Here is a 26,922-nt window from a genome sequence, read left to right as displayed (position 1 = left end):
TTTGCAAATACGTAGACGACACGTTGATTTTCTTCACCCTCGGGCCAGGCGCCCGCAGAGCAAGGCAGGCCGCAGCCACGGCCGCCGAAGCCGTTTGCGGCGACCGACGGCCCGGGGCGGCCGGGCCTCCCTGCCCGCCGGCTGGGGCTGCCTGTCCCCCTGCTCCCCGCCGTGGTCCCGTCAGGGGTACGCCGACCCACCGGGCCGCCCGCCGCCCTGGGCGAGCTGCCAGCCCGAGCGCTTACGGGACGCAGGGGGCACGACGCTACCGAGGCGCCTTGAGCGCCGAGGAGCTGGCTGGGGCAAGGAGGGACGCGGGGAGGAGACGGGGGTTGCCGAGGGGCGCCACGGCGAGCTCAGGCACCTCGCACCGCACGCCAGCGCCTGCGCCTCTGCCGGGGCCAGCCTCGCCGCCCCGCCGCGGGGACCCCGGCCGCGGGACAGGCGGGGCGAGGCGGCGGCGCGGAGGCCCCGCCGCGGCCCGGCAGGGGGCGCCGCAGGCGGAGGCCGCGCACTCTCCGGCGCGGCGCTCCAGAGCCGGCGCGGCCTGCGGCGGGAGCGGAGCCGGGAGGCCGCGGTGGGAGGGGAGGGGAGGGGGCACGGCACGGCACGGCGCGGCGTGGGGCGACGGGACGGGACCGGGGCTGCGCGACCATGGAGATCGGCACTGAGATCAGCCGCAAGATCCGGGTGAGAGAGAAGCAGGCCGGTAGCCCCCTCTCCACCCGCGGCAGGGGCCTGACCCCGCTTGTGGGGGGCAGGCGCAGGCCCGGCCGATGGCTGAGGCTCCCTCCGGCCTCCCCTCAGAGGCGGGGTGTGTGGGGGGGCGCTGCGGGCCCTGCCCCGCCGAGCCCCCTTCCCCCGGCGGAAGGAAGCGGTGGGGTGAACCCCCGGCCGGGCCGGGGTTACCGGCAGCTCCCGGCGGCGTGCGGCCTTCGGCCTCGGGGCTTCCCGGGGAGGGGTACGAACAGGAGAGCCGTTGTTTTGGGAAGCGGAGTCGGGGTCTTGCCGTATCCCGAAGGGCAGCTGCCATCTCTCCCCTGGAGCTGGAGGTTTCGCCCTGCAGCGGCCCGCCTGGGACGCAGGCCCGGAACCGTTCTGGTGTAAGCCCCCGTTACCGCAGGGCTTGTCAGCTGCCCTGACACTCGGCAATCACGGTTTGAAAATCCTGGCAGGTTTTTTTTCTTGCTAAGCCGGGAATGACCTTTTATCAAACCATCCGGGATTCGGTTTTGCACCTTATGAGCCCGGATGGTGTCATAAAAAAAGGACAGCTGGGACGTGGAGGTTGTCTGGTAGCACCAGGAACCGGTATGTAGGAATTATGGTAGAGAGTGTGAGATTCCTGGCGGTTCTCGCTATTCCGCTGTCTGTCCCTCGCTGTTACAACGTTTGTATCACGAGCAGTGGAGAACAGGAAAAGTAACGTGTTTAACCAACATGTTCCAACAGTCAATGAGAAAAACTTTGTGAAGCCTCCCACCGTTTTGCAGTTAGAAATACTTTGTTGCTCCATCCCTTAAATGCTATTTCATTATTTTTTAGGGTGCTATAAAAGGAAAGTTGCAGGAGCTGGGGGCTTATGTTGGTAAGTTTTATCATGTGTGTAGCAATCTTCTTTAGGTTCATTGTTGTTAGATAGAAAACAACCAGCTAGTTAATGGAACAGCATATTTACTTATTATTACTTGTGTTACTGCATATAGAGGCCTTAAGCATGAGATGATTTACCTGAAGGATAAATCTGAAGGATAAATCTGAATGATTTATCTGACTGCTATGAAACAAAAAGACTTACTTCGCAAAATATGCATAGTCTAAGCGTAAGAGGAGGCAGTATGTGGACACTGATGTATGAAGAACTAAAAGGAAATAACTATGAAGGCTAACAGTCTTCCCTTTCAAGGAGAAATGGTGGCAAGGGATTTGAAAGAAAAACAAACAAACAATGATGTGTCTGAATATTTAAGGAAGTTTCTTTGAAGCACAAGGAGAAACATTATATAAAGCAAGATCCTTGCAAATACAACAGCAGTTACTTGTGACCACTCTGAGATGGAGTCAGTCTTTCTTAGGCATCTTTTCAACAGCCTTTTGAATTCAGGGTGAGACATCTGTCAAAATGAGGAGAAAGGATATTACTGTAAGACAGAGATATGCTGACTGTTTTAGGAGGTGGGAAGGCTGTGTCAGAAACATTATGTAGGACAAATCTGCAAAATGTAGGAGCTTGACTGTTAAGGGGAAAACTAAGGGCTACATTAAGGTAATGTTAATGAAACATATGTAACTGAATCTTAAAGGCAGGGTGAGATTTTATTTTGGATTGTGAGGAGAGAGAGGAGCAGTGTGAATGTCTCTGTGTGTGGTTTGGGTTTTTTTCCTGAATCTGGGATTAAATGGATATTGCACTTAAGAGCGGCTGTTTTTTACAGCAGTAAAAGTTAGTAACTTAACACAGTGTTCTGTTGGAAGCAGAATACCTCAGTCCTGCAACTGCCTTGTTCTCTGTGATACTTCTTGGATGTCAGCTGGAGGAAAGGAATTGAGAGCATAGTTCAGAGATCCCATGAGTTGCAGGACCAAGTTCAAAGTTTGTAGTTTGATCTTGAATTCATCTTATTTCCTATTTAAAGGGGGCCATTGTATCTATGGAATCAAAATGTATTGACTCCATAGAAGGGAGTTACCTATGAGCTGGCGTTCTGAACTCAGCAAGTGCCAAGGAACCGTGTTTATAATTTTTTCATTGTAAGGTTGTCTTTTTTCACCGCCTCAAAAGTTCGGGTTTTTTCAGTAACTTGTTTTTGTTTTTTTACTGTGATTCCAGGTTTCAGTTTCTCCGTCCTTGATTCTTTGTCTGCTTTTTCCTGCATTTCTGAAAAAATCTTTCTTATCTATAATACCAAGATGCTGGTAGAATACTAGTAATCTTTGATTCCAACTATGACTGAATAGTCTTTCTCCGTTTTTCTTTTCTTTCTGTTTCCTGTATTCAGAAGGCAGTTCCCAAGATCAGCATACAATGTCTGCACTTTCTTCTCAGTCAGCTTCTGAACTTCTTTAAATAACTTCGTGTTCTTTATCACCAAGTCTGACTTCCCTTGGCCTTTCTTTTGTTTTTAAACCACTGTTTCCAGAGTTCTGTCATTTTTCAGGTTTCTTTTCTTGACTAGAGTGTTTTATATTACTTTCCAAGTAATGCTTTTCAAAACCTCTCTATTTCTTCTTTTAGGTTACTGGTAAAAATCGGTTCTCCCTCATTTTGGCCTCTATGGGCAAGAGCCATGCTTTTGTTTCTTTCTGTAACTGCTAGTTCTTCCAAAAAAGTCTTCTACAAGAAGACATGTTGAAACTTATTTGTTGTGTAGAACTTAGAAAGCAAAAATTTGTATCTGTGAAGCAGAATAAAGACAGTTAAATATTCATCAACTATCAAAATTTTCAAAAGGCTGTAGTTTTGTGTACAATTTAAGATGGCATAAGCCAACACAGTCACTGAAAGAAGCAGTTGTTTTCTTTCTGTCTTTCTGTCTTTCTGTCTTCTATTGTACTGTTGCAGGCAGTTGTGCTAACTTATGTTTTGATCTATACTTAAAGTATCTTCTTCTTTACTTTGTCATGTGCTGAACCACCAGAGGAGCTGATCAGGTTTAAAAGTAGCTTGGCCAAAAAATAAACTTCATTCTAAATTCAATCCATCCATCTTGTGCAACTTGTAGTTTACATTAAAAAAAAAAAACACCAAAAAAGAGTTAGGGTTTAGGCTAGGAATGTGTTATGTTGGAACACTTGAATATTGATAGTGGAGTGCAGCTGCAATGTATGAATGTTATTTCAGTAATCGAGCGTACAGGTGAGTTATTTACAGGGTACCGAGAAAGGCAATTCCTTTGATTTGTGTTTTGATTTCTATTTAAGATTTTTCATTTTTTAGGTCTTTATAATGTTGTGTACAGACTTAACTTGATGAAATGAGTACAGCTATATTAGTGCCTTGGTTCAAATTCACAATTTGAAGTATATTTCCCAACTATCTTCACTTACCATTGTTATGTTCATGTCATGGAGTGGTATTGGAGAGCATGAGGTGTTTGATTAAACTAAATTGAAATATTTGCTCAAGAAGCATACCTAATGCTCTCGAGCAACAAATGCACCATTCAGTCCTTCAGAGTAGATCAGAGCTAGGCCAAAGTAAAAAGCCAAATACCAAACTCCCCAGACCTTTAATGTATTAATGTCAGATTCTGAGCACCTTCCTATCCATTCTGATGAATGGGTGTACCCTGTTTGAGCAGTCCAGCAGGGGAATGGATTTCCCACTGTGTATGAAATTGCATACGTTAGGGAGTTAGAGAATCAGACTCTTGGGTTGCTGGTTTGTTTGTTTTTGTTTTTAAGGCCAGATATTCATTGGTTTTGTGGATGGAAAATCTGGAAGTTAATACAGTTTTGATTTGTTTAATGCACAAATCAGAAAGGGATATTCATCTGGTCTTTGTAACGAAAGGAAATTTGACAAGGATGAGATGCTATATTTGGCAATATTTGAAGTGTGAAAATTGTAGATGGTTGTTAGTATTCAAGTAAAAGGATATAGGCAGCAGTGTGGCTTTCTTTTATCTTGTCCTTTTTGTGTTTTATTTACTCGCTTTTGAAATACTGTGATCTTATCTTCAGCTTATTCTCTTGTGAAGTTGATGATCTTTTATTCCTCATTCATAGCTGAAACTTGTATTGAATCTCAGAGGAAATGGAAATCTTGTTAACTTGCTTACCTAATCCTCTGCCTGCAGAGCCTTTATAGTGAAACTGGAAAAAAAAATCTGGTTACGTGTTTAAGGATGTTTGCTATGTCTTTTATGATTTATTATACTTTAAAACAGCATATTTCTCTTTCTGTTAGATGAAGAGCTCCCTGATTATATTATGGTTATGGTGGCCAATAAGAAGAGTCAGGAGCAGATGACCGAAGACCTTTCCCTTTTCCTTGGAAACAATACTGTCAGGTTTACTGTCTGGTATGTTTGTAAGCTACTTGTCACGCTTCTTACCAGTAAGCAGGAATGCTTTCTATAAGTGAAACCTGAGAATTTAAGAAGTTACTTATCTTCCCATCGTGCAATTTACATGAATCAAAACTTTTACTTTGTAGGTCTAATAAGTAAATTATTTTCAGTCTGTCAACAGTTAGGCTATTGCAGTGATAATTAAGTGGCAAAGGGCTGAAGGACTTATATTCTTTGTTTGCTCATAAGTCCAGTCAAAGTTTTGAATGAAGTGTGAAATGCTCAGGTAAGTGAGAGCCATGTGTTGACTTAAAAAAAACAATTCCTGCAAAGCCCACTGTGAGCATGAGAGTGTTATTCACTGTAGTTAGATGTAAAATAGTTCTTCAAAGACAAACTTCTTTCCTTTTATGCTAATAGTGCTTCAGATTGCTGTTGTGCATGGGAATTACTATATCAGGACAGATGAGCAGTGGATCTAATTCCGTATACCGTCTTTGAAAAGGCTTAGCACCAAATGCTTAGGTATTCCCACCTCTCAGGCTGTTTATTTATTACCATCACCCAGCTCTACAAAACAAAAGTAGAACCCCAGAATTATTGTAAGCAGGACAAATTAGCAACAGATGAACTCTTTTCTAAACTCCTGACAGTGTGGATTAATTTATGCTGTGCTGCATGGCAGCCTTAGCCATTATATTTCTCATGCATTTTCTAATACTGAATTTTGCTTACAGTATAAACCTTTAATTCACTCTGTGTTTCAGAGTATCCAAATAGATATTTCACTCCAGACATTTTTCTTGCTTTCAGAGTTGTGTATTTTTTCAAGTTAATCTTATTTCTGAGTCTCTAACCTAATATAGTTTTAAGGAACGTTATTTTGTTTTGTATAGATTAGAGAAATACTACATTTTTCTCTGTTTTTTTTTCAGTTTGCTTCCTTTGAAATTTTCATACTGACTGGTTACATTCATTTCCAGTATTTCTTCTATGTGATTAGTCAAGTTCCCCTTTATTTGGTTAGGAGCTTTTATGCTATTAAATAGCAGAGAGAAACATTTTAGAAGTTGGGTATGTTATGAAACCATAAACATTGACAAAAAGGGAAAATTAGTTCCAGCTGTTACAATTCATTGTATTAAGTATTTAAACTGATGGATTTCCATGTGACAGTGTTACTTGTACGGATACAATTTGAGTTTGCTTTCAAAGTTTTCCTTTTTTTCCCAGCATTTGTCAAAAATATAAGAAATGAGTGTAATTAAGCATGCACCCCTTTTTTAAAAGTACACAGGCATTTATGTTCTTTGTTCCCTTGTGTGGTAAAACTTCTGGGTTTCACTGTATCAGTAAGTAAGTCATGCAGTTGTCTTTCTCATGGTAGTTTTGGGAATCAGTTAGACAAATTAGTGAGGTTTACAAGTTGATGAGGGTAACTCCAGTACTAGGGTTTTGACTGAATCCTGATACACAGTAAGAAATAACACAATAATATGTAGCAGAAAACACTTTCGTGGCTTTGTAAATGAAACTAAAACTTTATTGAAAAAAATAATAAAGATGTAGAGAAAGCAAATTTCAGCAGGGAAGAGAAATCCAGTGGGGTTTTTTATATATACTTATATGTATATTTAGAACTGGATATCAACTATATGTACATATACCTCCTTCTGGTTTTGACACCTGCATAAATTTGAAATGTAATGAGTCTTTTGTTCTCAATTCAGTATCCACATTTGCTTATAAATACAGATTCAATTTCAGAGTGATTTATCAGGTAACGAAGTAGGTATTGGTTGAAAGAATCACAGAATCGTAGAATCATAGAATACCAGGTTGGAAGGGACCTCGAGGATCATCTGGTCCAACCTTTCTAGCACAATCTAAACAAGATGGCCCAGCACCCTATCCAGCGGAGTCTTAAAAGTGTTCAGCATAGCGGAGTCAACCACTTCCCTTGGGAGATTATTCCAATGATTAACTGTTCTCATTGTGAAAAATTTACCTCTCGTGTTCAATCGGAATCTCCCTGGGAGTAACTTGTACCCGTTACCCCTTGCCCTCACCCTGTGACTCCTTGTAAAAAAGGAGTCTCTATCTTCTTTGTAGCTCTCCTTTAAGTACTGGTACGTGGTGATGAGATCACCTCTAAGCCTCCTTTTCTCAAGGCTGAACAAACCCAGCTTTCTCAGGCTATCCTCATACGACAGGCTTCCCAGACCCTTGATTATCTTGGTGGCCCTTCTCTGGACCCCCTCCAGCCTGTCCACATCAGGGACCAGAACTGAACACCGTATTCCAGGTGTGGCCTGACAAGCACCGAGTAGAGTGGGATAATGACTTCTTTATCTCTGCTGGTGATGCCCTTTTTGATGCAACCCAGCATCCTATTGGCCGCCTTGGCTGCAGCAGCGCACTGTTCACTCATAGTGAGCTTCCTGTCCACCAGGACCCCCAGGTCCCTTTCCACAGAGCTGTTCTCTAGCCAGGTGGATCCCAGTCTGAGCTGCACTCCTGGATTGTGTTTCCCCCTGTGCAAGACCTTACACTTGTCTTTGTTAAACTTCATAAGGTTCTTGTTAGCCCACTCTTCCAGCCTATCCAGATCTTCCTGCAGGGTGGCTCTCCCTTCCAGAGCGTCTACTTCCCCACTCAGTTTGGTGTCATCTGCGAACTTCATCAGGCTACACTTGATCCCATTATCCAGACTGCTTATGAAGATACTGAATAGCGTTGGGCCCAATATTGATCCCTGGGGGACCCCACTTGTGACGGGTTGTGAGTTTGAAAAAGAGCCATTTACCACCACCCTTTGGGTGCGGCCTGTCAGCCAATTCCTCACCCACCGCACAGACCACTTGTCTAGGCCATAACACATCAGTTTCTCCAGGAGGAGGCCGTGGGGAACTGTACTGAAGGCCTTGGAGAAGTCCAAGTAGACAACGTCTACTGCTCGCCCATGTCAACCAAGCAGGTCACTTTATCACAGAAGGCCACCAGATTTGTCAGGCATGATCTGCCTTTTGTGAAGCCGTGTTGGCTTTTCCCAATCACGTGCTTCATTTGCCTCGTGATGGCCCCCAGGAGGATCTGTTCCATGATGGAAAAGAAGACAAGATGAAACCTATGCAATAAGCTGTGAGAGGACTGGTGGAAAAAAGTTAAATAGCATTGTACTTGGGAGTTTTATATGCTTTTATTTCTTTTAAACATGACCCAGAATGTTTACATTCCTAAGCATTGGGTCTCTGGCTAAATACAATACTCAAGAAGGTCTGCCTTCCTTGGTTTGTCTCTGTAGCTGGTAATTCAGGGTCACCTAGCAGAAGTTTCACAGCAATTCTGTGGCAGGCCTGGCAGTCCTGCTGGTTGGCCAACACTTCTTATTCTGAACCAAGCATCAGGTCACAGTTATCTGGAGGTCACTGTGAAAACTGATATGCATCAGCAGAGCTCAGTTGACAAAAATTTTAAGAATGTTCTAGTGAAAACTCACAAGGAGGTTTGACAAGCTGTCCTTATACTCACATGCACTCTCTTCCCAATTTTCAGTGTTTTTGTTCCTTAACTCCTTTCTAATACTCAGTCTAATTTATGGAGATGCCCATGATCAGGTTTGAATTCCAAGTAGGATATGCATTTAAGTGTTGAGATTTTTTTTCCTTTTTTTTCACTGTAATTCATGTTTATTTTTAAACAGCATTATTTTATAGCCTTTCGATTTTCTGTATTGCTTCAGCTTGGTGCCTTTTTCACAGGCAAACAGCAAATTTGGTACCTTGCTGAAATGTTTTTGCTCACCGACATGTTTTAAAGAATATTGTTGATATACACAAAGCATGCTGGAAGAATCCTCAGTATGTTCTTTACTATGTTATAAGTTCTTTACTATGAGGGTGAGGCACTGGCACAGGTTGCCCAGAGAAGCTGTGGATGCCCCCTCCCTGGAAGTGTTCAAGGTCAGGCTGGATGGGGCTTTGAGCAACCTGGTCTAGTGGAAGGTGTCTCTGCCCATGGCAGGGGGGTTGGAACCAGATGATCTTTAAGGTCCCTTCCAACCCAAACCGTTCTATGATTCTATGTATGTTAAGCGCAGTGAATTGTATATTATTTAGCTTTGTATTTACAATTATGTTTAACTTTGCTGTGTAATTGAAGTGTCATACATGAAGTGAAATTTTCAGCTATACCTCAGGCTTCTAACTTAGGTCTTTTGAATCACTCCTTTTGAAGACACTTAACTCACACTATTGGTTGTAGTGAAACAGTGGAAAGTACTGACTTTAATTATGTAAGCCAATTAAACGCTAAAAGTAGATAATGTGATGAATACCCTACCTGCATGTATGAAGACTCACTGGAGGCAAGATACTTGAAGCCTCCCTTTTGTTAAACATACATCAATTGATGGAAAGCAAAGTCTTGGATAAATGAGATGCTTGTTATAGGGGTGGAAAGGCAGTTGGTTTCTGAAAGATTATTATTCTGAATGTAAGTTAAATTTCTTTTATTTCTCCTTTTTCTCTTTTGCTTCCTTCTCTCCCCCATCTATTTTAGGCTCCATGGTGTTTTGGACAAGTTGCGATCTGTGACTACTGGTAAGTGAGAAAATTAATTTTGAGTGAAAGTAGGTTCATCTTTTCTGCGTAGTGTTGCGTGTCTAATGAGTTTCAAAAAAGATCTTAGCTGGCTGTTTTGTTAATTTTCAATTTATGTAGTCTTTTGGGTCCTGAGTCTTTAGAAAATTGCTTTATATTTTGAGATGAAGAATTTATTTCTGAGTCCAGAATTTATTTCTGAGTGTTCCTTGCTGATGTTTTCAGCTGAAACCACTTGCAGCTTGTTGTGTTTTCAGATCTGTGCAATGTCTTGTTCGCAGTTTCTTAGCTACATTTACTGCAAAATCTGTATTGCTGTGCTTTGATGTAAAAATGAAAGGTACCTGTCTCCACAGAACCAACTAGTGTAAAATCTACAGAATCTAATATCTTTGAGAGCAACCTTCCTTCCAGCAAAAGCAGTTCATGTGTGAGCGATGAGAGGAGGCGTGAGGATATCTTGCCACCTCTTGCAGTTTCCAGCACTCGGACTGAAAGAAATGACTCAAGAGTCTCAACGAGCTCACAGGAACAAAGGAACACTGCTTCACGGTAAAGCTTCAGGTTACTTACTAGCACATGTTCAGACATTAGTAGTTGTGTGACTGTAGCAGTCATTCTGAAGAGCACAGATACTTGGAAAGATCTAAGTAGTTTTGAAGAGTAAAGCATTGCTACAATCTGTTGCATAAAAAACATTAAATCAGGAATTCAGTTCCATTTCTTTAAGCAACAGATGGGCTTAGATCAATCAACCAAACTAAAAATAACAATCAGTGTGTTAGATTTGTATAAACAATAATACCTTAATGATTCTTCCCTGCTGGCTTTGTTTAAAAGACAGTCCCCGTTTTCCAGAACATTATTTGCAGATGAGTTAATAGTTGGCAATTTCTTGTTTTATCAGGCAGTCTTGTGAAGATGGTTCTGCATCCCGTTTAACATCTACAGTCAAGCCTTTGAGGGAATTGTCACCTTCTGAAGCTGTAATTGACATCAAACCTGAACCAGATGATCTAATTGACGAAGACCTAAACTTCGTGCAGGAGAATCCTTTGTCACGGAAGAAACCTATTGTAACTGTAACTTATGGTTCTTCTCGTCCTTCTGCTGAAATCTACCGACCGCCAGCTAGCAGGAGTGCAGATGGCAATGTACATGTGCACAGATTGTCACAGCAGGGCAACTTACAGGGGAGCCGGCAGTTAGACACGCAAAGCTGCAGGTCTTTGGAAACAGGCCAGCTGTGCAATCCAGAAGCATGTGGCAGCTTAGCAGAGAGTTACAGACCCACCTCCAAACTTAGTGCTGATAAAGTAGGCAGTGAGGTTAGTACGATCTAAACTATCGCAGTATTTTTACACTTGCTAGGAACCTAAATTGCTACGTACACCTTCAGTAAAATTTTGACCTCAGAGAAATCAAAGAACTTCTGTCACTGATACCAGTCAGTTTGGGATTCGTTCTTTGGGTCCACTGATAAAAAAAGATTGCATAGTTTAACATCATCACCTGACAGGTTGCTGCATCTCAGAGTTAATTAGCTTGTACCTCTTCATGCCACGTTGAGTTGGACTAATGGGTTAGCACATTGTTATGATGCACATGATGAATCAGAAATAATAATTTTGATCTCTAGATCATTGGAACAGCATGATCTTCCACAAGCGCTGTGTAAATCTCCCGCTTTACCCAGTTCTGTAAATCTGTATTTGTTGGATGCTGTTTGTTCATACCTGTGCTAGATATACATTAGTCTCTAAAGCCCAGATATGTTGCTTATTGGGATTATTATTACACTATTCAGAATCGTGGCATTTAAGAAGTGTTTGGGATGGGTTTTGTACAAGGACAAACTGAAAGGTGATTGCTGCCCTACATACTTTGGAGGCCAGACTGAGCCAGGCAGGGTGATGGTCCTAGCTGATAGTTTTAAGACTACATATGAATCAGTTAAGAGCCCTTTGTGAGAGGAATGAAGATTGTTATGGCTGCTAATGTTGTAATGAAGCAGGAATTTTACATACCTTGTATTCCAAGTGCATCTGTGTTTGTTCCTGCTTATATAGTTCTCTGTCTTTGCTACTACTTACTTAGTTCTGTATAAAGGACAACGAATTTTATTCGGAAATCTAGAATGCTTTACAAAGATAGGTGCTGATGTTTTTGTTTTTTGAGATGGGGAAGTGAGAATGAAATTATAGTGGGAATACAGTGATTTATTTAAGGCTGTACATAAGTCATTGATGAATGACCGTCACATCTCTCCTTGGAAATGTTAGAAAAAGGTCTTGTCATAATTTTCTTCTATTACTATTTAATGAATAATGTCCAGAACAGGGCTATTTCAGGAATGTTTCTTAGAACTGTGGACCTTTGCTGTATTCTGCCTTCTCTTAGATAAGTTCTTGTGCTTTGAGAAGTTGTACCTTTAAAAAGGTAATTTCTGTAGGTATTGGGTTCTTTATGAATCTTCTGTATCGGTGTAGTTCACGTCCATCCCTCAGGATATTTCTTTCTCCTTGGAGGATATAGGATCATTTAAAGGGTACTGTGTACAAACCTGGCATCCAGATGCCTGATTGTGCTCCTGTGTAGTTCAGTGGTGAGTGGTGGCTCCTACAGGAATTATTGACGTGTGCTTTCTCCTGTGCTTTCACGCAGCCTAACATTTAAATTTGTCACTACCTCGTGCACCATGGTGGCGGTGAGTGACTGTGTCAGAACCCCAGTGTCAGAACAGGGACTTTGCACTGCCTAAACTCAACCATCCTGGCTCTGCATAGGTATTAGCATCCTTTGGAATATGTCAGCTTGCTAGACGCTAATCTGAAATTAGTTAAACCACAACAAGTTGATACAGAGGAGAAAGTAATTCATCCTGATTTCACTTCTTTCTATCAGGCTTTCAACAGGTGCATCTTGAAGAGTAGTGAGTTTCTTCAGAAAACCCTGCTTTTTCTGTGGATGTTGGCTAAATTGTCTGTACTTCAGACTTTGTTCTTCTCCTTTTCTAAATGTTATTTACAGTTACATTTTGAATGAGATGTTTCAGTGTAAATTTGTCTGATTTTCATATTCTCTAGTGCTGTCACTTGTTTCTGCAGACGGTACAGTAGTCCTAGGCTCATGCAACTTGAATGGAAGTTCTCCATCTTCTGGCTATAGGTAGAATTGCAATATTTTCCTTGCTGGCTTATTAATACGTGTTTTATGCTAAATGAATTGTTTTGGCTGCTCTGTTTGGTATAGGAAGAAAGCTCCAGGAAGAGACGGTTGCCTGTTGTAAGCTCAGTAGTCAAAGTGAAAAAGTTCTGTAATGATGGGGAAGATGAGGAGGAGGAGGAAGACTATGGATTGCGAACAGGAAGCATCTCCAGCAGTGTGTCTGTACCTGCAAAGCCAGAAAGAAGGTACTTAAGATGTCAGTGATTCTGTGTGGTTTCCAGAATGAGTTTAATGAACAAAAACTTTGAAAGTGGAGGTTGGGGAAAACTGTTTGCAGTTTTGAAAGTTGACAGACAAAATTCAGTAAGCCATTTTTATATTTTTTTGTACTATCTCACAACTCTGTGGGTGAGATGTCTGTTTATACCACCTTTTTTCGTCTGATTTTGTAACCTGTTTTTATTATTGTGCGTAAGCTGCAATGGAATGTGAAATTTTACACTATTTGGGAAAAGTTTACTGGCAACAGAACATTAATGGTGGCATGTTTCAGACCAGATATTTAATGTGGTAAAATAATTTTCCAGGAGTTTTAATTGCTTTCTTTTTATTTTGAGAATAGTTTTCAAATAGAATTATCACTTGTTCTTTAAGGTGATTGTAACTTTTCAAAAGACTTGAGAGTTTTTTTCCTTTTTTTCTGCTCCCTAATTCTGTCTGAATGTCAGCTGTCAGTCAAAGTGCGTCAATGGGTTGTATCAGATTTTCAGCAATAAGAAGAACATTTAAACTATGGAAGAGATGGTTCTACTGATCTACAGTGCTAGCTTGTATAAGATTTGTTTTAAGCTAATACACTTTATTGAATACATCTTCAGCACCACAGCACATTTATCTGATATAAACTTCCTTATTGTTGATGTTCAAAGACAAAGAGAAAGCTTTTGTTACAACCAATATATTTTTGATAGAGTCAGTTTTCATCTGGATCTTGCTCCCCAGAGCAGCTGCATAATTACTCATGCCAACACAAACATAGCAACAGGCATGTGAGGGGCAGAGATGGGAGGAAATGAGTGGCAGAGTTTGTGCCTTTCAGATGCAGCGTGGTTTTACAGCAGCTTAAACTGAGAGGTGAAATCATGCCTCTGGACTTCCATTTTTGAGAGCATTTTGTGGTCCCTGTCCACTCAGAAAATAGATTAACAAGCTGAAAACAAATATAGATAAAAAGTGCTTTTAGATTATGATTTTTTTTCCTATCAGTATTATGCATAACTGTGTTAACCTGTTGAAATATCTGTGTTTAACATGGACACAGTTGCTGTTGCAATTCATGTACAATTAATTATTTTTTTTTTATTTCCCTTAGACCTTCATTGCCACCTTCAAAACAGGCCAATAAGAATTTAATACTGAAAGCAATCTCTGAAGCACAGGAATCGGTTACGAAAACAACCAATTATTCCACTGGTAATTAGCATTATTTTTGTTTGTGCTAAGCTATAATATTTCCAAGCCCTGTTTTATAAATCCGAGCTAAAGATAGCGCTTAGAGATAAAACAGAATGTTAAATAGCTCATGTCAGTGATACACATAAGGGATTTTCCATGTCCTGTGAACATTACATTAATCTTCAGTGATGAATTATGAAAGCATAAACAAGAGAGGAAACAGTTGTTTAAAATATATTAATCAAGATAATAAGTCTGTAAAGTGTATAGGGACAAAATGGAAGTGCCGGAAGTCTTCTGAAGTTAGTAGTTGCCAAGGAGAAAGTGTTCAGTGTTTGGCAGGTTGTTTGATCAAATTGGTTGCTCTTCTTTCCCTTTCTGCACTCTCTTCCTTCCTTCAGAGAGAGGAGGAGAAAAAAAACAAACAGCAAAAAAATCAAAATGCCCTGGATGTAGGTAATAGAAGTGCAAAATAACAAGCAACACACCGATTGATATATGAGCGTGTATTGTCTTTAAACAGCGAGGCTGCAATTTTAGTTCAGTGGTTTTAGGTATTGAGTTGCAGTTGATAGAGCAACTGAGGAGTTGCCTGTGTGTAGGCATTCAGTTCTCCTAACTAGGAGAGACTTCTGCTGAAGAAGGGCAAATCCAGCTGTTATCTCATGTGCTTTCATTTCGTTGGGTGGTAATAAATCTAGTCTTGTCATCAGGAAGCATTGCACATTGTCAGGGAAGGAACACTCACTAAACTACCTAAACCATGACTTTTATGCCATCTGGAGCATGACTGAAAGCTATCCAAAAGCTTGCCTGCTCTCTCTCAAAACCTGCAGATTAACTGTAAGAAACATGTATCTTCCTTCTACATTAACATATTTACAAAATGGTCATTGTGAACGTCTTCCCTGTTTTCTTGTTGCTACTTATATTTTCAAGGTTGCACAGGTGCTGATAAGTAGATCTAAAGGCATGAGATGTGTGTGGAATTTTCTGTGTTCAAAGGCTCTTGAATTGGAGGAGATGTCCGTGCATGTTAGTAGTGGGATATAGTGAGCTGGTTTTAAAACAGAATAAATTGTATGGATGACTAATAAAGATAGCTGCCAAAATTAGAACTGAAGAAGAATTAGCTAAGAATAGTTGTAGTAAACTACTGAATTGCTTGACTACTTACAAAATATACTGGTATTTAAAAGACTTGTAGATGTGGTGCTTTTAGGGACATGGTTTGGTGGTGGACTTGGCAGTGCTAGGGTAACGGTTGGACTCGATGATCTTAAGGGTCTTTTCCAATCTAAACGATTCTATGAGTCTACTGTCATCGAGTTTTATATTCTATTTGCAAGCACCTTAGCATAGGGTAGCTGGCACCGTATGAAAAGTACACATTGATAATCCATGATTGTTTATATGGAAGGTAGAACGAAAAGTGATTTCAATACCATAAGAAAGTACCAAATCAATTATGTGTAGAAGTGGATGAATGAATACTTTGCTGCTGTCACTCTAATCCTTCTCATGCTGTTTTGTCTTACAAGTAGATGTTATGAAGTGCCACTCACAGAGTGCTCTGTGCACATGCACGAATGTGCTTTCACACTAAGAATTTTACAGGTAGCTAAAGATGATTTTTCTGGAGACAGATGCTTGGGATTTGTGTGTGTGTAGGAATTTATTAGAGTTATTTTAGCACCATATGTAAAAATAATTCTGTTGTGTGATTGGGTTGTATGTAAATGATTTACCATTGTCTCTTTATTTAAAGTTCCACAGAAACAGACTGTTCCAGTTGCACCAAGAACTCGAATTAGCCCAGAAGAATCTCAGTTAGAAGTAATCCATGTGCAAAACAGGCTGCCTGCTCTGAGTTCTCAGCTTCAAGTAGAAGAGCCAAAGGAGCAGACAGTTGAAGGAATTCAAGGTTATCTGATAATGTTCTTTAAAAATTTATACCAGGGACTGTCATTTTACAACAGGCTGAGCAGAGAAAAGAAATGCTTTTAATTTTTAAGTCAGCCTCAAAAGTTGCACGTGGAAATGCCCTGAAAACCCAGAAGCTGGCTAAAGCATGGCTGTAAGATAGATATATGTATATACAGGCGGTGCGTGCACACACCCCCCCAGAGGAATTAATCAGTAAGCAAAGGGTGGTATAGCATCCTGGCATATCACTGAAGAATGATTTTGCATAAGCAAATGCAATAAGCAAATGTATCCATGTATATTGGGATAACTTCTCTTTTCCCCATCCTTTCCATTTTTTTCCTTACTATCTTGTAGGAGTAATTATGTCATAAAGCTTATGTGAGAGAGTTAAGATATTCTACATTTGGAATAATTTTGCAGCATATGAAGTATTAAAAGATTCTTTCTGACATATTGTTACCACACAAATAGTTCTAATGTTTTATTTTTTTGTGTAAATATTGGAGTACTGTATTTGCTGTTACAGGACAGCTGATACTGGGATAACTGTGAACAGTAAGCTTTGTTTTTACTTCTGTTATGAAACTCCTGAAGGAAAATGGCATAACACTTAAAGGCAATTAAAGTATCTTTTCAGCATGATTTTGTTACAGAGAAAGTAGTGTGTGTGTGTGTCTGTGTTAGTTACAAGGAATCATAGAAATAAGACGGTGGAAACAGGCTTCTGTAAGAAGAAGTTAGTTTACTCTTGCTAAGTGTTGAGATATTTAGATTGTTGAGTAGAATTTGGTTTGAATAAGATCTTTGTTACATCAGCTCACAGTCATTGTTAAGGAATGGTAAACTTTTGTTATGAAAAAAAAATCTATTATTTTTTCAGTCTCTTATTTCTCATATAGATGTATTTGGAATCTTTCTGCGAACACAAAATAGTTGAAATTGTATCTGTAAAGTACATAAGAAGAAGCTTTATCAGTCTTTGAATTAATGTACAGAAAATATTTATGCTAAATATTTTTGCTCTTTTGCCATTGAAATGGAAATGACAGCTTGCTTAGGAAACCTACAGAAAGCAAAATAAACTTTTTCAAACCATAAGTCAAATGTAGAACAGTGCTACTCTGATTTGTTTCACCTCTTTTAAGAAGACCATAAAGTAGTCCCTTGTAGTTGGCTGCTTTCCTGTCTGTATGTTCTCTGAATAGGCGACACCTCTACAAATGAGGAGGAAGAACTTGGTCTTTATAAGCTGCCATACCCACAGACCTAGTTTGAACTACGCAACGATTATGGGAAAGACTAGAGTCTTTCAGTATTTAGATTTTGCCATGCCATCCGGCTGGAGAAAACTTGTTACCATTTCTGAAACAATGAGAAAGGGGTTCATAACAATGAGAATGGCTTCTTTTTGTTAGAAGTGTGGAGGGTTTTGTTGTTTTTTTTAATCAAAGGAATTAGAAGAGTATGCTTCAGGTCTTTAATCTATAGTTTCATTTTGACATGCAGTAAAATATACTTCTAATTACTGTTTTTTAGGAGCTGAACAAAAGGAGCTCTCTTCTCGGCTCCAGATCGATCCTGTGATTGAAGATACTTTGCAAGTGACTCAAGGTTAAGTCTTGTGATGTTTTATTCCTAAATAAAAATTGCTAGTTTTTAAATTGAACACTACTGGTCAGTGAATATTAAAATATAACTTCCTTTTCAATTAATTATACTGATTTCTAGTATTTTCTAGTTTCTACGTCTCTAAGGAACAGAAGTGTTACATCAGTAGGTGTTCAAAGCCTAAGAGATTTTGGGGGTGTGTGGACACCCTTCAATGCTGTTTCAGCACAGCCATTCCAGTAACGAAGTTTCCTGGTCTGGCCTAGTATGCCTATGGCTCCTGTTGATCCACTTCTGTGGAATAAGCAAGGAAGTGAAAACATTTTCTGTAAGCTACTAGTAAGAAATTAAAACAAAATAAAATTAGAGCTTATCAGCCATGTAAATTGATGTTAAAAAATACACTGTAAGTTAAGAGTACAACTACAACCTTATTTTTCTCTTTTCTGTGTAATTTTTCTCCCAATTCAGATTACTATGATGCAGAATCTATGGTCCATACAGATACTAGGTCATTTATCCTGAAGAAGCCCAGGTTATCTGAGGAAATAGTGCCGCAGAATCAGCAACTGGGAAAGAGGGCTACAGAGGCAATACGAGTACTCTCAGGACGTCTGATACAGACACGGTAAAAAGTTATTCCTTTCAGGACTGTTATTAGTCAAAATGCTCGTTTGTGGTTTCGATGGAGTCATTCAGTCATACTTGTGCTTTGTCAGTCCGTCAGGATCTGTGACATCATGGAAAATGGACTGACATTGAATAGCAGAGCTAAAAAAGCAGGGGCAAAAAAACTCCCAGAAATCCTTCTAAATGGAAGATAATTCCCAGGGTCAACTGTAGCTTGAGCATGTCTTTGATTTGCAAGAAGGAAGGAGGAACTGAAAAGTACTGCTCTTTTTTTGTCATAGCTGTTTTGATTTCTGAAATCTTAGTTAAGTGATAATTTTGCTTAAATTGCCTTTAGTTTTACACCTGTTTCACCCTGAGATTACATTTCTTAAGAAATATCTTTTAATGCAATATTGAGTGTGGTGGATCCTGAGCTCTCAGTGCTGGAGGGAAAACAGCACGTTCTGCATGCGGGTAGAGCCAACAAAGAGTTAAGTGGCATGTGGGACAAGTGATTTAAGGATCCTTACTGGTGAGTTTGGCCAAGAGAAGTTTAAAATTCATGTCAGCTTCAAATGATATGTTGTGGATGTTTTTTCATTTCCCTAAAGGAACGATGGCCAGTGCACAGCCATTTTCTTAACGTGTTAAAGGCCTTGATAGTTCCTGCTACCAAACAGTTGTATGTATCTTACGTGTTAGAGTTAAAAACCACTCACAACAACGTGGTGCGCTTCATCACTGTGGGCTGCTGTGTTTGAGAAACTGTTAATGTTTCCTTTCCATGAGTGCCTTTAAACAGCCTGTGTTAATTAAAAATAGAACAAACAATGAACAAACAAACCTGAAAGGATAACCTCGCAATGTCACAGCTGAAAACTGTGGCTGTGCTATGGGAGAGCGGTAAATTTTTGCATGTGAATAGATCAATTTTTGACTGCTTCAACTTGAAAGTTCTGGCTAGTGATGTTTTTAATGTGTTGGTTTTTTCTCTTCTTAAAGGCATTCTACACTGTAGTTGCTTTTAGCCTAATTTCATAGAGAAGCAAAGTTTATAATATCACTGTTTGTCAAAGTGAGAACTCCATAGTGCGTTTCCAAATATTCACAATCACATGCCATTCAGGAAATCCCTTGGGTGAAATGGGTGGGACAGTGGAGAAGATATAGAGAAGAGTAGAGTAGATATAGAGAAGAGAAGATATAGAGAAGAGTGGAGAAAATATATGCATCCCCTGTCTTTATACTCTCTCTTTTATCCACATTAACTACTGTCAGATACAGGATGCTAGGCTAGACTGATCTTTCGATCAGGCTGAGCGTCAAGGTTCTTAATGCCGGTATTTCAGTTCTCTTCCTAGCCCTAAAAACTTTTACACCCACTTTTCTGTAATGTGCTGTTCAGGATTTTTGAGGAGACACCTGTTTTGTGTGTTAAAAGGTTTCTCATTCCAAGAATGGTATTTACCCTCACTTTTTCTGTCTCAAAATTGTAAATTCCTCAGAAGATGGATCACTTCCCTTTATTTAACTGTGTCTGTAAATGAGCTTTCGGATGTCTGTTGAGCGGAATGCAACAAACTGAAATGTACTTGCTACATTCTCTGTTGTATGCCGCTGAAAGTTGCATTTCTTACTAGTGCTTCAGAGAGACTAGAAGGCAAGCTGTTAATTGGAGTATATTAGTAGTAGTATTAAAAGAAGGTTTGTTACCGCGTGACTCTCCATAGATTAGCTTGTACTACTTTTAGCTACTAGTGCAGCTCACTTTTACCGAAACCTCTGGAGTCAGAAAATCTTATTTTTACTACATTTCTTTGTTTGATAGAGACCAGCTTGCACAGCCAGAGAAACCTGCTAGTCCCAAGTTCATCGTGACACTGGATGGTGTGCCCAGTCCGCCAGGATACCTTTCTGATCAAGAAGAGGAAGATATGTGTGTAACTGAAGGGTTAAAGCCAGTTAACCAAAGTATGTGTGTCGGCAAAGGATTAAAAGGCCTTCGAGTACAGCAGATGCAAATTGTAACCAGGCAGCTAGAGAGCTGTGATGGTAATTATGCTTACCAACAGGATCTAACATTAATGTGGTGGTTTGACTGTGGATAGAACTCTTGGATATATCATTCTTAAGAAATCAAAGTGATGGCGCTTATTCTTCAAATTAGGATGTTCTTTAGGCAAATGAATGTGGTAGTTCAGTGGGGCCATATCTTTAGAAGCCTTTATCTTGATAAACTAGAGCAATATGGCACATAGGTAATTCTCCACACGTCTCAGTACTGGTAAAATTGTTTTTTTTTCTTTTGAAAATGTACTTTGTCTTCATTGCCAGAAATCTGCACTTCTTCTTGACCCATTATCATTTGTTCTCATGCTGATGGACAGGAGATTTTATGATGAACGCTTTGACATGCCTTGAACTTTAAAAAATAAATCATTTGGTATTAATTTTAATGTTTCTGTCTAGATTTGTGATATCAAAAGGAGCACGTTAAGCATAAGGTGTTGGTAGAGTCAAGTTGCTAGAATCTCTGAAAGCAGGACTTAAACAGTGTATGATTTTACTCAAACATTATATATTCAGGATACCATTTGACTAACATGGGAAATTGCTTGCTGAAGCCTATGTTTGAAGTGTTTAGAATGCTGAAATGGTGATGAAAAATATAGAGGATACTGTTTTGTCATAGACCTGTTGAATACTTGCCTTAAGGTCATGCTTGGATTCATTTTTTTAGTTTTCTTATGAAAAGACCTTTATTTTCCATAGTAGCAGTGCATCCAAATTTTCTGAACTAAATTAAGAATAGTATTTGATGCTATACAGAGAACTTAAATTTCGTGGATCCAGCTGTAAATGTGTAATGCAATTATGAGAGAACCATGGGGGAAAAGCAAAAGATGTTTTAAGTCCATGTCCTTTCAGTCCCACTGGCTTCAGAAGTATCACTCCTATCAGGCGGTCTTAAAGAAAAATGGCATGTTATATATCCATTGGCACATTTTTACTAGGACAATGAAATCTATGTTGGAGTACTACCCTTGCAAATCTGTGCTTTTACTAGTATAGTCTCTTTCGTACTCCTTACTAAAGCTCTTTGGTGGAGGAGAGTGTTGCTGACATACTGGTGTCTCTGTTAGGGATTCTGATTTGGTTAGCTGCGTTAGCCAGAAGTAGCATGGGCGATTCTGTGTGACTGAGTTCACACAGAATCAGGTCAGCGTGGAAGTGCTTTGTACAAGCGATGTGGTTTTACGGTAGGGTAGCATTATTTGGCTTTGGTGCATTGCAAGAGGAGGCATAAATGAGGCTGAGGATGGAATGAAGCTGGAGCAAGTGTGCCACTAGTGAGGTTAACGAGGTAAGCTTATCCATCCTGGAAAGCTTTGAAAAGCCAAAGGTTTAGGCAGATTTGGGAAAATAAGACAACAGTGAAGGTATATGCTTAATTAATTGCCTGAATTTGCAGAATGAGGTTTTAGAGATAATGTTAAATAGGATAGAGTTAAAGTCCCAGGTTCCCCTAAGACTAGTGAAGGTATTGAATGTTTCAGCTTGGAATTTCTTAAAATACATTTTGGATTGGCATCTGGGTTCAGGTAACTGAAGTGAATGTGGGATCTGTCCGAGCAAATTACATGAAAGTGGTTCTTTTTCAGTTCTTAAGTCGCATCTGATTAGTGTAAAAATGGATTTTTTACTTTAGCTCTTGAAGTAATTTTCTAGAGCCAAAACTATCTTGGAGAAAGGAAGCATAGCTACTGTTACCACATGGCTCAGCTGAACAGTCGTAAGAAGGGTTCAGTTGAAGAATCTCTGTCTTGTCTGATCAAGATCTGGTCTGTTTGACTTTCGCACCTCTATTTGGATTTGTGAAGAAAATTAATTTATTTTGCATGTAAACCTGCAAGTTTGATCTTTTATCACCAAAAGGCAGCTGTCAGTCCAATATTATGACTTCTTTCTCCTTGTAGTATTGGAAATTTTCTTCAGATAATATGATTGTACATAAATTTTTACTGTCATGACTTTTTTGATTAATAGAGGCTTATCAAGAATTGGGTTAAAAGGAGAGAAAGAATAGGAAATATTGTGAATTTCAGTTATGCTATATTGTGTATGCCAAATTGCATAGAGAATCATAAAGGTCCCAGTTTGGTTTTTTTTTCTTTTTTCTTTCCTTCCTAGTGGATATGGAACAGTTAAATGTGCTGCAAAAACAGGAGAAGGTGCTTGAGCGCTGCAAGTACTGGCCTGCCTGTAAAAATGGAGATGAATGTGTGTACCATCACCCCACACTACCTTGCAAGTGAGTAGTGCAAAGCTCATCCACTTGACCTGTTGTTTTTATGTTTATTTTGATGCTACAAATTTGCCTTCTGTGTTGGTAAATATTCCAAGGCAGTGTAAGTCTCTTAGGGCAGGGATCGCAGCTAGATTATCGCACTGTAATTTCTTCTGTTTTCCTCCCATCTACCATGTGTCGGAGTGCAGTGGTGTCTTTAATAAGTAGGGTCACAGCTGTGCTCATGCAGAAGAAAGCTTAGTTCAGGGTACAGGCTGGTGTGTTTGTGTTGCTTAGAGATGGGGGAATTGGTGTTGTCTTAAAACAAGAGGGACTCTTCTGCTAGCTGCAAAATGCTTTTGAACATGTTGGGATACCATTACATGGTAATGCAGTAATTTTTTATTTGAAAGCAAAGGCTAACTCTTGAACGTGTGCCATACCTTTGCCTTCTCTTCCACAAGCAGCAAGAGTCTACAAAAATCATTTCTGTTTTGAGATAAATGTTACCAGATTGGGTAGCTTCATTTACTCAGACGTTTGAATTTTCTTTTTAAATCTGGCATAACTAAATTCAAAATGAGACTTTCCCTTCAGTAAATGAACCATATTACTTAGGCAGTTCTGTGCCCCTCTGTGCAAAGGTCTGAGTTCACAGTGCCTTTGCTGCTCTGCGCTGCACGCTAAGAAGAATGCATCTTAGCTTGCAGCAAGTAGCTTGCTACCAAACTCCGCTGAGCGTGAGGTAGTTCAGTTATTTACTGCATGTAAAGAGTGTTCGTGGGGAAAATGAACACTGCTCTGTTTGCGTACAGCTAGTACGCTACACCTGCACGCCCTGCTTTGGAAGCAGCTAGCGCACGTGCGCAAACCCTGTTGTAGTTCTGGCTTTCTCTGATATTCTGGCCTTCGTGTGCAACAGCTGCTTGGGGATTTCGCTCCGAGTATGGGCTTATGGCTTAATTTCTTTTCCCTCAGAGTTTTTCCTAACTGCAAATTTGCTGATAAATGCTTGTTCATCCATCCAAACTGTAAATACGATGCAAAGTGCACTAAGCCAGACTGTCCTTACACTCATGCCAGTCGACGAACCCCCCATCCACCTCCTAAACCAGGTGAGCACCTCTTGTTTTTCTGAGCTTTAAATGACAGTGCTGAAGGGAAAACAGTGTATTTGGAAGCAGAAGCTGACTGGTGAAAAAACAATTTTTTGCTTGATTTGACTTAATTTTCTTTCAACTCTTAATGCTAGATGAAGAGTAATAATCCAGTGTTACTGCAAAAACTGTTACTAGAAAAATCGCTGAACGCTCTTACGCCAGAGTCCCTGTGAAATCTATGGAAGGCCAAAGCGGTGACTTGCAGAAGCAGTCCCTTCTTCTGGAGGGATTAGCCAGCATTGCAGTTTTACTCAAATTTGTTTCTTAAATTGGATGCGTGTTGTACCAAGAGCTTGTGACACAAATTGGGAACAGAAGTTTCTGTCTTTGTATGAATATTTTTTTCTTTAATGACACTGTAGGAGTTGACTTTATGTAACGATGAGATGACTTTCAGGGCTGAGGTTACCCGGTGAAGGCAATAGCTGTGTTTGGATTACGGGTTGGTATTCCCGAGCCTTTGAACAGTGCCAAGGTGGAGGGCCTTTACTCCACCTGTCGTGATCGTTAGGAAGTGGCTTAGCCCTTAGTCATGGTACGATGCAGTTTTGTCACTTTGCCAGAAGGCAGAGCACAATGTGCTTAGCTCCTGTATCATTTCCTCTGCATTCCTGGAAAGTGCACTGCCTGCGCTTTTCAGGCCAGTTAGCTTAAACTCTGACAGGCTCGCTGCCGTCTAAATTTAACGTTTGAATGTGCCTGCCTGCCAGAATCTCTGCTTGATCTGCTGGAAGCATTGCCGTGACCGTGGTGCCGTCTGCCCTGAAACGGGGAAGAACCCCGACTGAGCATTACCCGGTAGTCTTGGTCCGCCCCAGGATGAGACCCGCTTAGTGCATTGTGACACGCTTCCCGTATTTCTTGCAGAACTTTGGTGTATTATAAAACGTAATTTCTTGCAGAAAGATCGATATATTTAAGTTGGTGCGGAACTGTGTTAAAAAAGCAGTTTATTCTGATCCAGGCTCCCTTCCTGTTCTTTTCTTTTCTACTATTAGCACCACTACCCACGCCGTCTGTCTCTTCCAGTAGTCCGCTGTGCAAGTTTTTCCCTGCTTGTAAGAAAATGGAATGTCCATTTTACCACCCAAAAGTAAGAATTATCTCCTCTCTCTTCCCTTCCTTTCTAGAAAGATACTTGAAATATGTTACTTTGGGTCAGGAAATGTCGCTAGCATTTCACACTTTTTGCTTTTACTTTTCACATTTTAACTTTGGCTCAGAAAGAGAATATGCGAAAGCAGTGACTTAAAGAATTTGGAAAATTATATTTCTAAATAATCTTTCTACCAGATGCTTCTGGGGAGTTTCAGGCAGCCAGCCGTAGCACTTGTCGCAATCTGCCCAGCCAGGACGCTGGGGCAGAGGAGGAGGACATCTCGTAGCCTATATGGGAGGAATACGTTTCAGACTCCTGACTCTTCATTCGGATGTGCTGCAATATACAAAACTTTAAAGATTGCCCAGTTACCCTGGAGTATATTACTGTAACTTGTATAGTACAAGAGTTTATAACTCGGGTACTTCTATAGAATTGTGTCCCTGCATATGGTTAGGCAGTATAGTGCTACAAAGTTTAAAAGCACTAAAAGTTTAGTGCTTTTCAAGCCCTAACAAGTCTGAAATGCACTGGGTCCCCAGGACTCTGTTCCCAGATCTTATTAGCCAGATACTCCGGCTTTTCCTCCACCGTTCAGATAATTCCCTGTCATGCTCCTAACGCACTCACACAGATCCGCTGAAACGAAGCTCTGTGAACGTCCACCTGTCGGCGCAGTGGCAGTTTTGGAGCATCTAACTCTTAATTGATACTTCCGACACAGGATTTCCTGCTGTCGTTGGGCTGAACTGACCGCACCAGTCTGTGTAGCTGTTGGTGCAATCGTCTATCAGTCCGATCTGTCACAGGGCATTACAGATTTGGGTGTAAGGCATTCTAGGTTAGCTGCTTCAGGAGTTCAGCCAGCCAGCTTTCAGTAGCCTCTTCTGACACGCTTTCATTTTCAGCATTGTAGATTTAATACCCAGTGTACAAGACCCGACTGCACGTTTTACCATCCAACTATCGCTGTACCTCCACGCCATGCCTTGAAATGGACGCGAACTCAAACCAGGTGAGAGTTTTTGGTTTTTTTAAATTTTATTTTTCTTGGTTAGGTTTAGAGTGTATGTTGTGACTTAGGTCACAAATGTAATTTTAATCAAAGGAGTAATGTGTGTGTGATGAACTATGAAGAAAGATACCTGTTATAGGCATCTTTCTTTTAAAGAGAACTCTGTACTGTTTGTTTTTAGTCGTTATAAACATTAACTAATGTGATGCAACACTGAAAACCAAGTGCCCTGCAGCTAGGATATGGCAGTCACTGAAATCCTGACCTGGACGTGTTGTGTTTTCTGAGTTTTATTTGAACAAAGCAGAAAATCCAACATCAGCCCTTCTTTGCTGTTGTTTTATCTTGCGTCCAAGCTGTCTTTTCCACAAAACGTTCAGATGTTTCTCCGAGTGTTCCTGGCAGAACAGCTCATTCCTGTCAGCTATCCATGACTTCATGAAGTGGTAGCAAACGTCCCAAAGCTGCAGTCGGTGCTCTGTCTTAAAGACAGTCAAATCACTTCAGCCTTTCGCTCCAACCAGTCTCGTCTGCAAAGGTCGTCATCGTTACAGGGGCAGGATGCAAAGCAGTTCTCAAATCATCTTTCCAGACTGGTAGGATTGCTACTTACCCGTGAATTGTTTTTCTCTTTCCCCTCAGTGAATGATGATGATGATACAACTTGGGACTAAACTCTGCCTCCTTTGGACAGTAGCGGAAAGGAAGAGGAACAACCAGGGCACAGGATGTTAGAAAAATCCATGCATTTTGAACTTTTAATATACATTGTTTTCATAAAATGAGGTTGATGATTGCATACTTGAAATGTCTCTAATTTTCCAAGTTTGTAAGTTTGAGCAATTTTACATTTTTTTTACACTGTAAGAAGAAAACGTCTGTGTAAGAGAAGTTTTACTTTAAATTCCATTAAAAAATTTCAAAGCACATTTTGTGTTCTATTTGGGTAAAGTTTCTTGCTTAAGATGAGGTGTG

At 40.4% G+C, this 26,922-nt stretch overlaps 1 protein-coding gene across 5 annotated transcripts; it reads left to right on the top strand.

The window, feature by feature from the left end:
* Positions 1 to 539: 539 nt before the first annotated feature.
* ZC3H14 (zinc finger CCCH-type containing 14) lies at positions 540 to 26,812 on the top strand. 5 transcript variants are annotated; one of them, XM_082318012.1, is made up of 17 exons: positions 540 to 690; positions 1,546 to 1,588; positions 4,910 to 5,024; positions 9,573 to 9,613; positions 9,970 to 10,165; positions 10,521 to 10,941; positions 12,866 to 13,026; positions 14,154 to 14,254; positions 16,005 to 16,160; positions 17,702 to 17,776; positions 18,245 to 18,401; positions 20,214 to 20,437; positions 22,577 to 22,697; positions 23,652 to 23,788; positions 24,832 to 24,926; positions 25,841 to 25,947; positions 26,590 to 26,812. In XM_082318012.1, the coding sequence occupies exons 1-17, from the start codon at positions 655 to 657 to the stop codon at positions 26,594 to 26,596; spliced, it is 2,193 nt and encodes a 730-aa protein (XP_082174138.1). In that variant the 5' UTR covers positions 540 to 654; the 3' UTR covers positions 26,597 to 26,812. The 5 variants fall into 5 exon arrangements, with proteins under 5 accessions (XP_082174138.1, XP_082174137.1, XP_082174136.1 ...); XM_082318011.1 differs by having other exon boundaries at positions 540 to 1,103; positions 10,521 to 10,689; XM_082318010.1 differs by having other exon boundaries at positions 540 to 1,103; positions 20,214 to 20,356.
* The last annotated feature ends 110 nt before the right edge of the window (positions 26,813 to 26,922 follow it).

Source organism: Platalea leucorodia (assembly GCF_965183815.1).
Source record: "Platalea leucorodia genome assembly, chromosome: 7".
Lineage (NCBI taxonomy): Eukaryota > Metazoa > Chordata > Aves > Pelecaniformes > Threskiornithidae > Platalea > Platalea leucorodia.
Note: the sequence above shows the minus strand (reverse complement) of the source record. Positions and strands in the feature narration are given on the sequence as shown.

What these genes read in the sequence shown, in the direction of transcription:
- ZC3H14 (XM_082318009.1), top strand. Translation starts at nt 777, where the DNA reads ATGGCTGAGGCTCCCTCCGGCCTCCCCTCAGAGGCGGGGTGTGTGGGG. An exon ending in ACTGTCAGGTTTACTGTCTG is followed by an intron (nt 5,025 to 9,572) that starts GTATGTTTGTAA and finishes CATCTATTTTAG; the next exon opens with GCTCCATGGTGTTTTGGACA. An exon ending in AACAACCAATTATTCCACTG is followed by an intron (nt 14,255 to 16,004) that starts GTAATTAGCATT and finishes CTTTATTTAAAG; the next exon opens with TTCCACAGAAACAGACTGTT.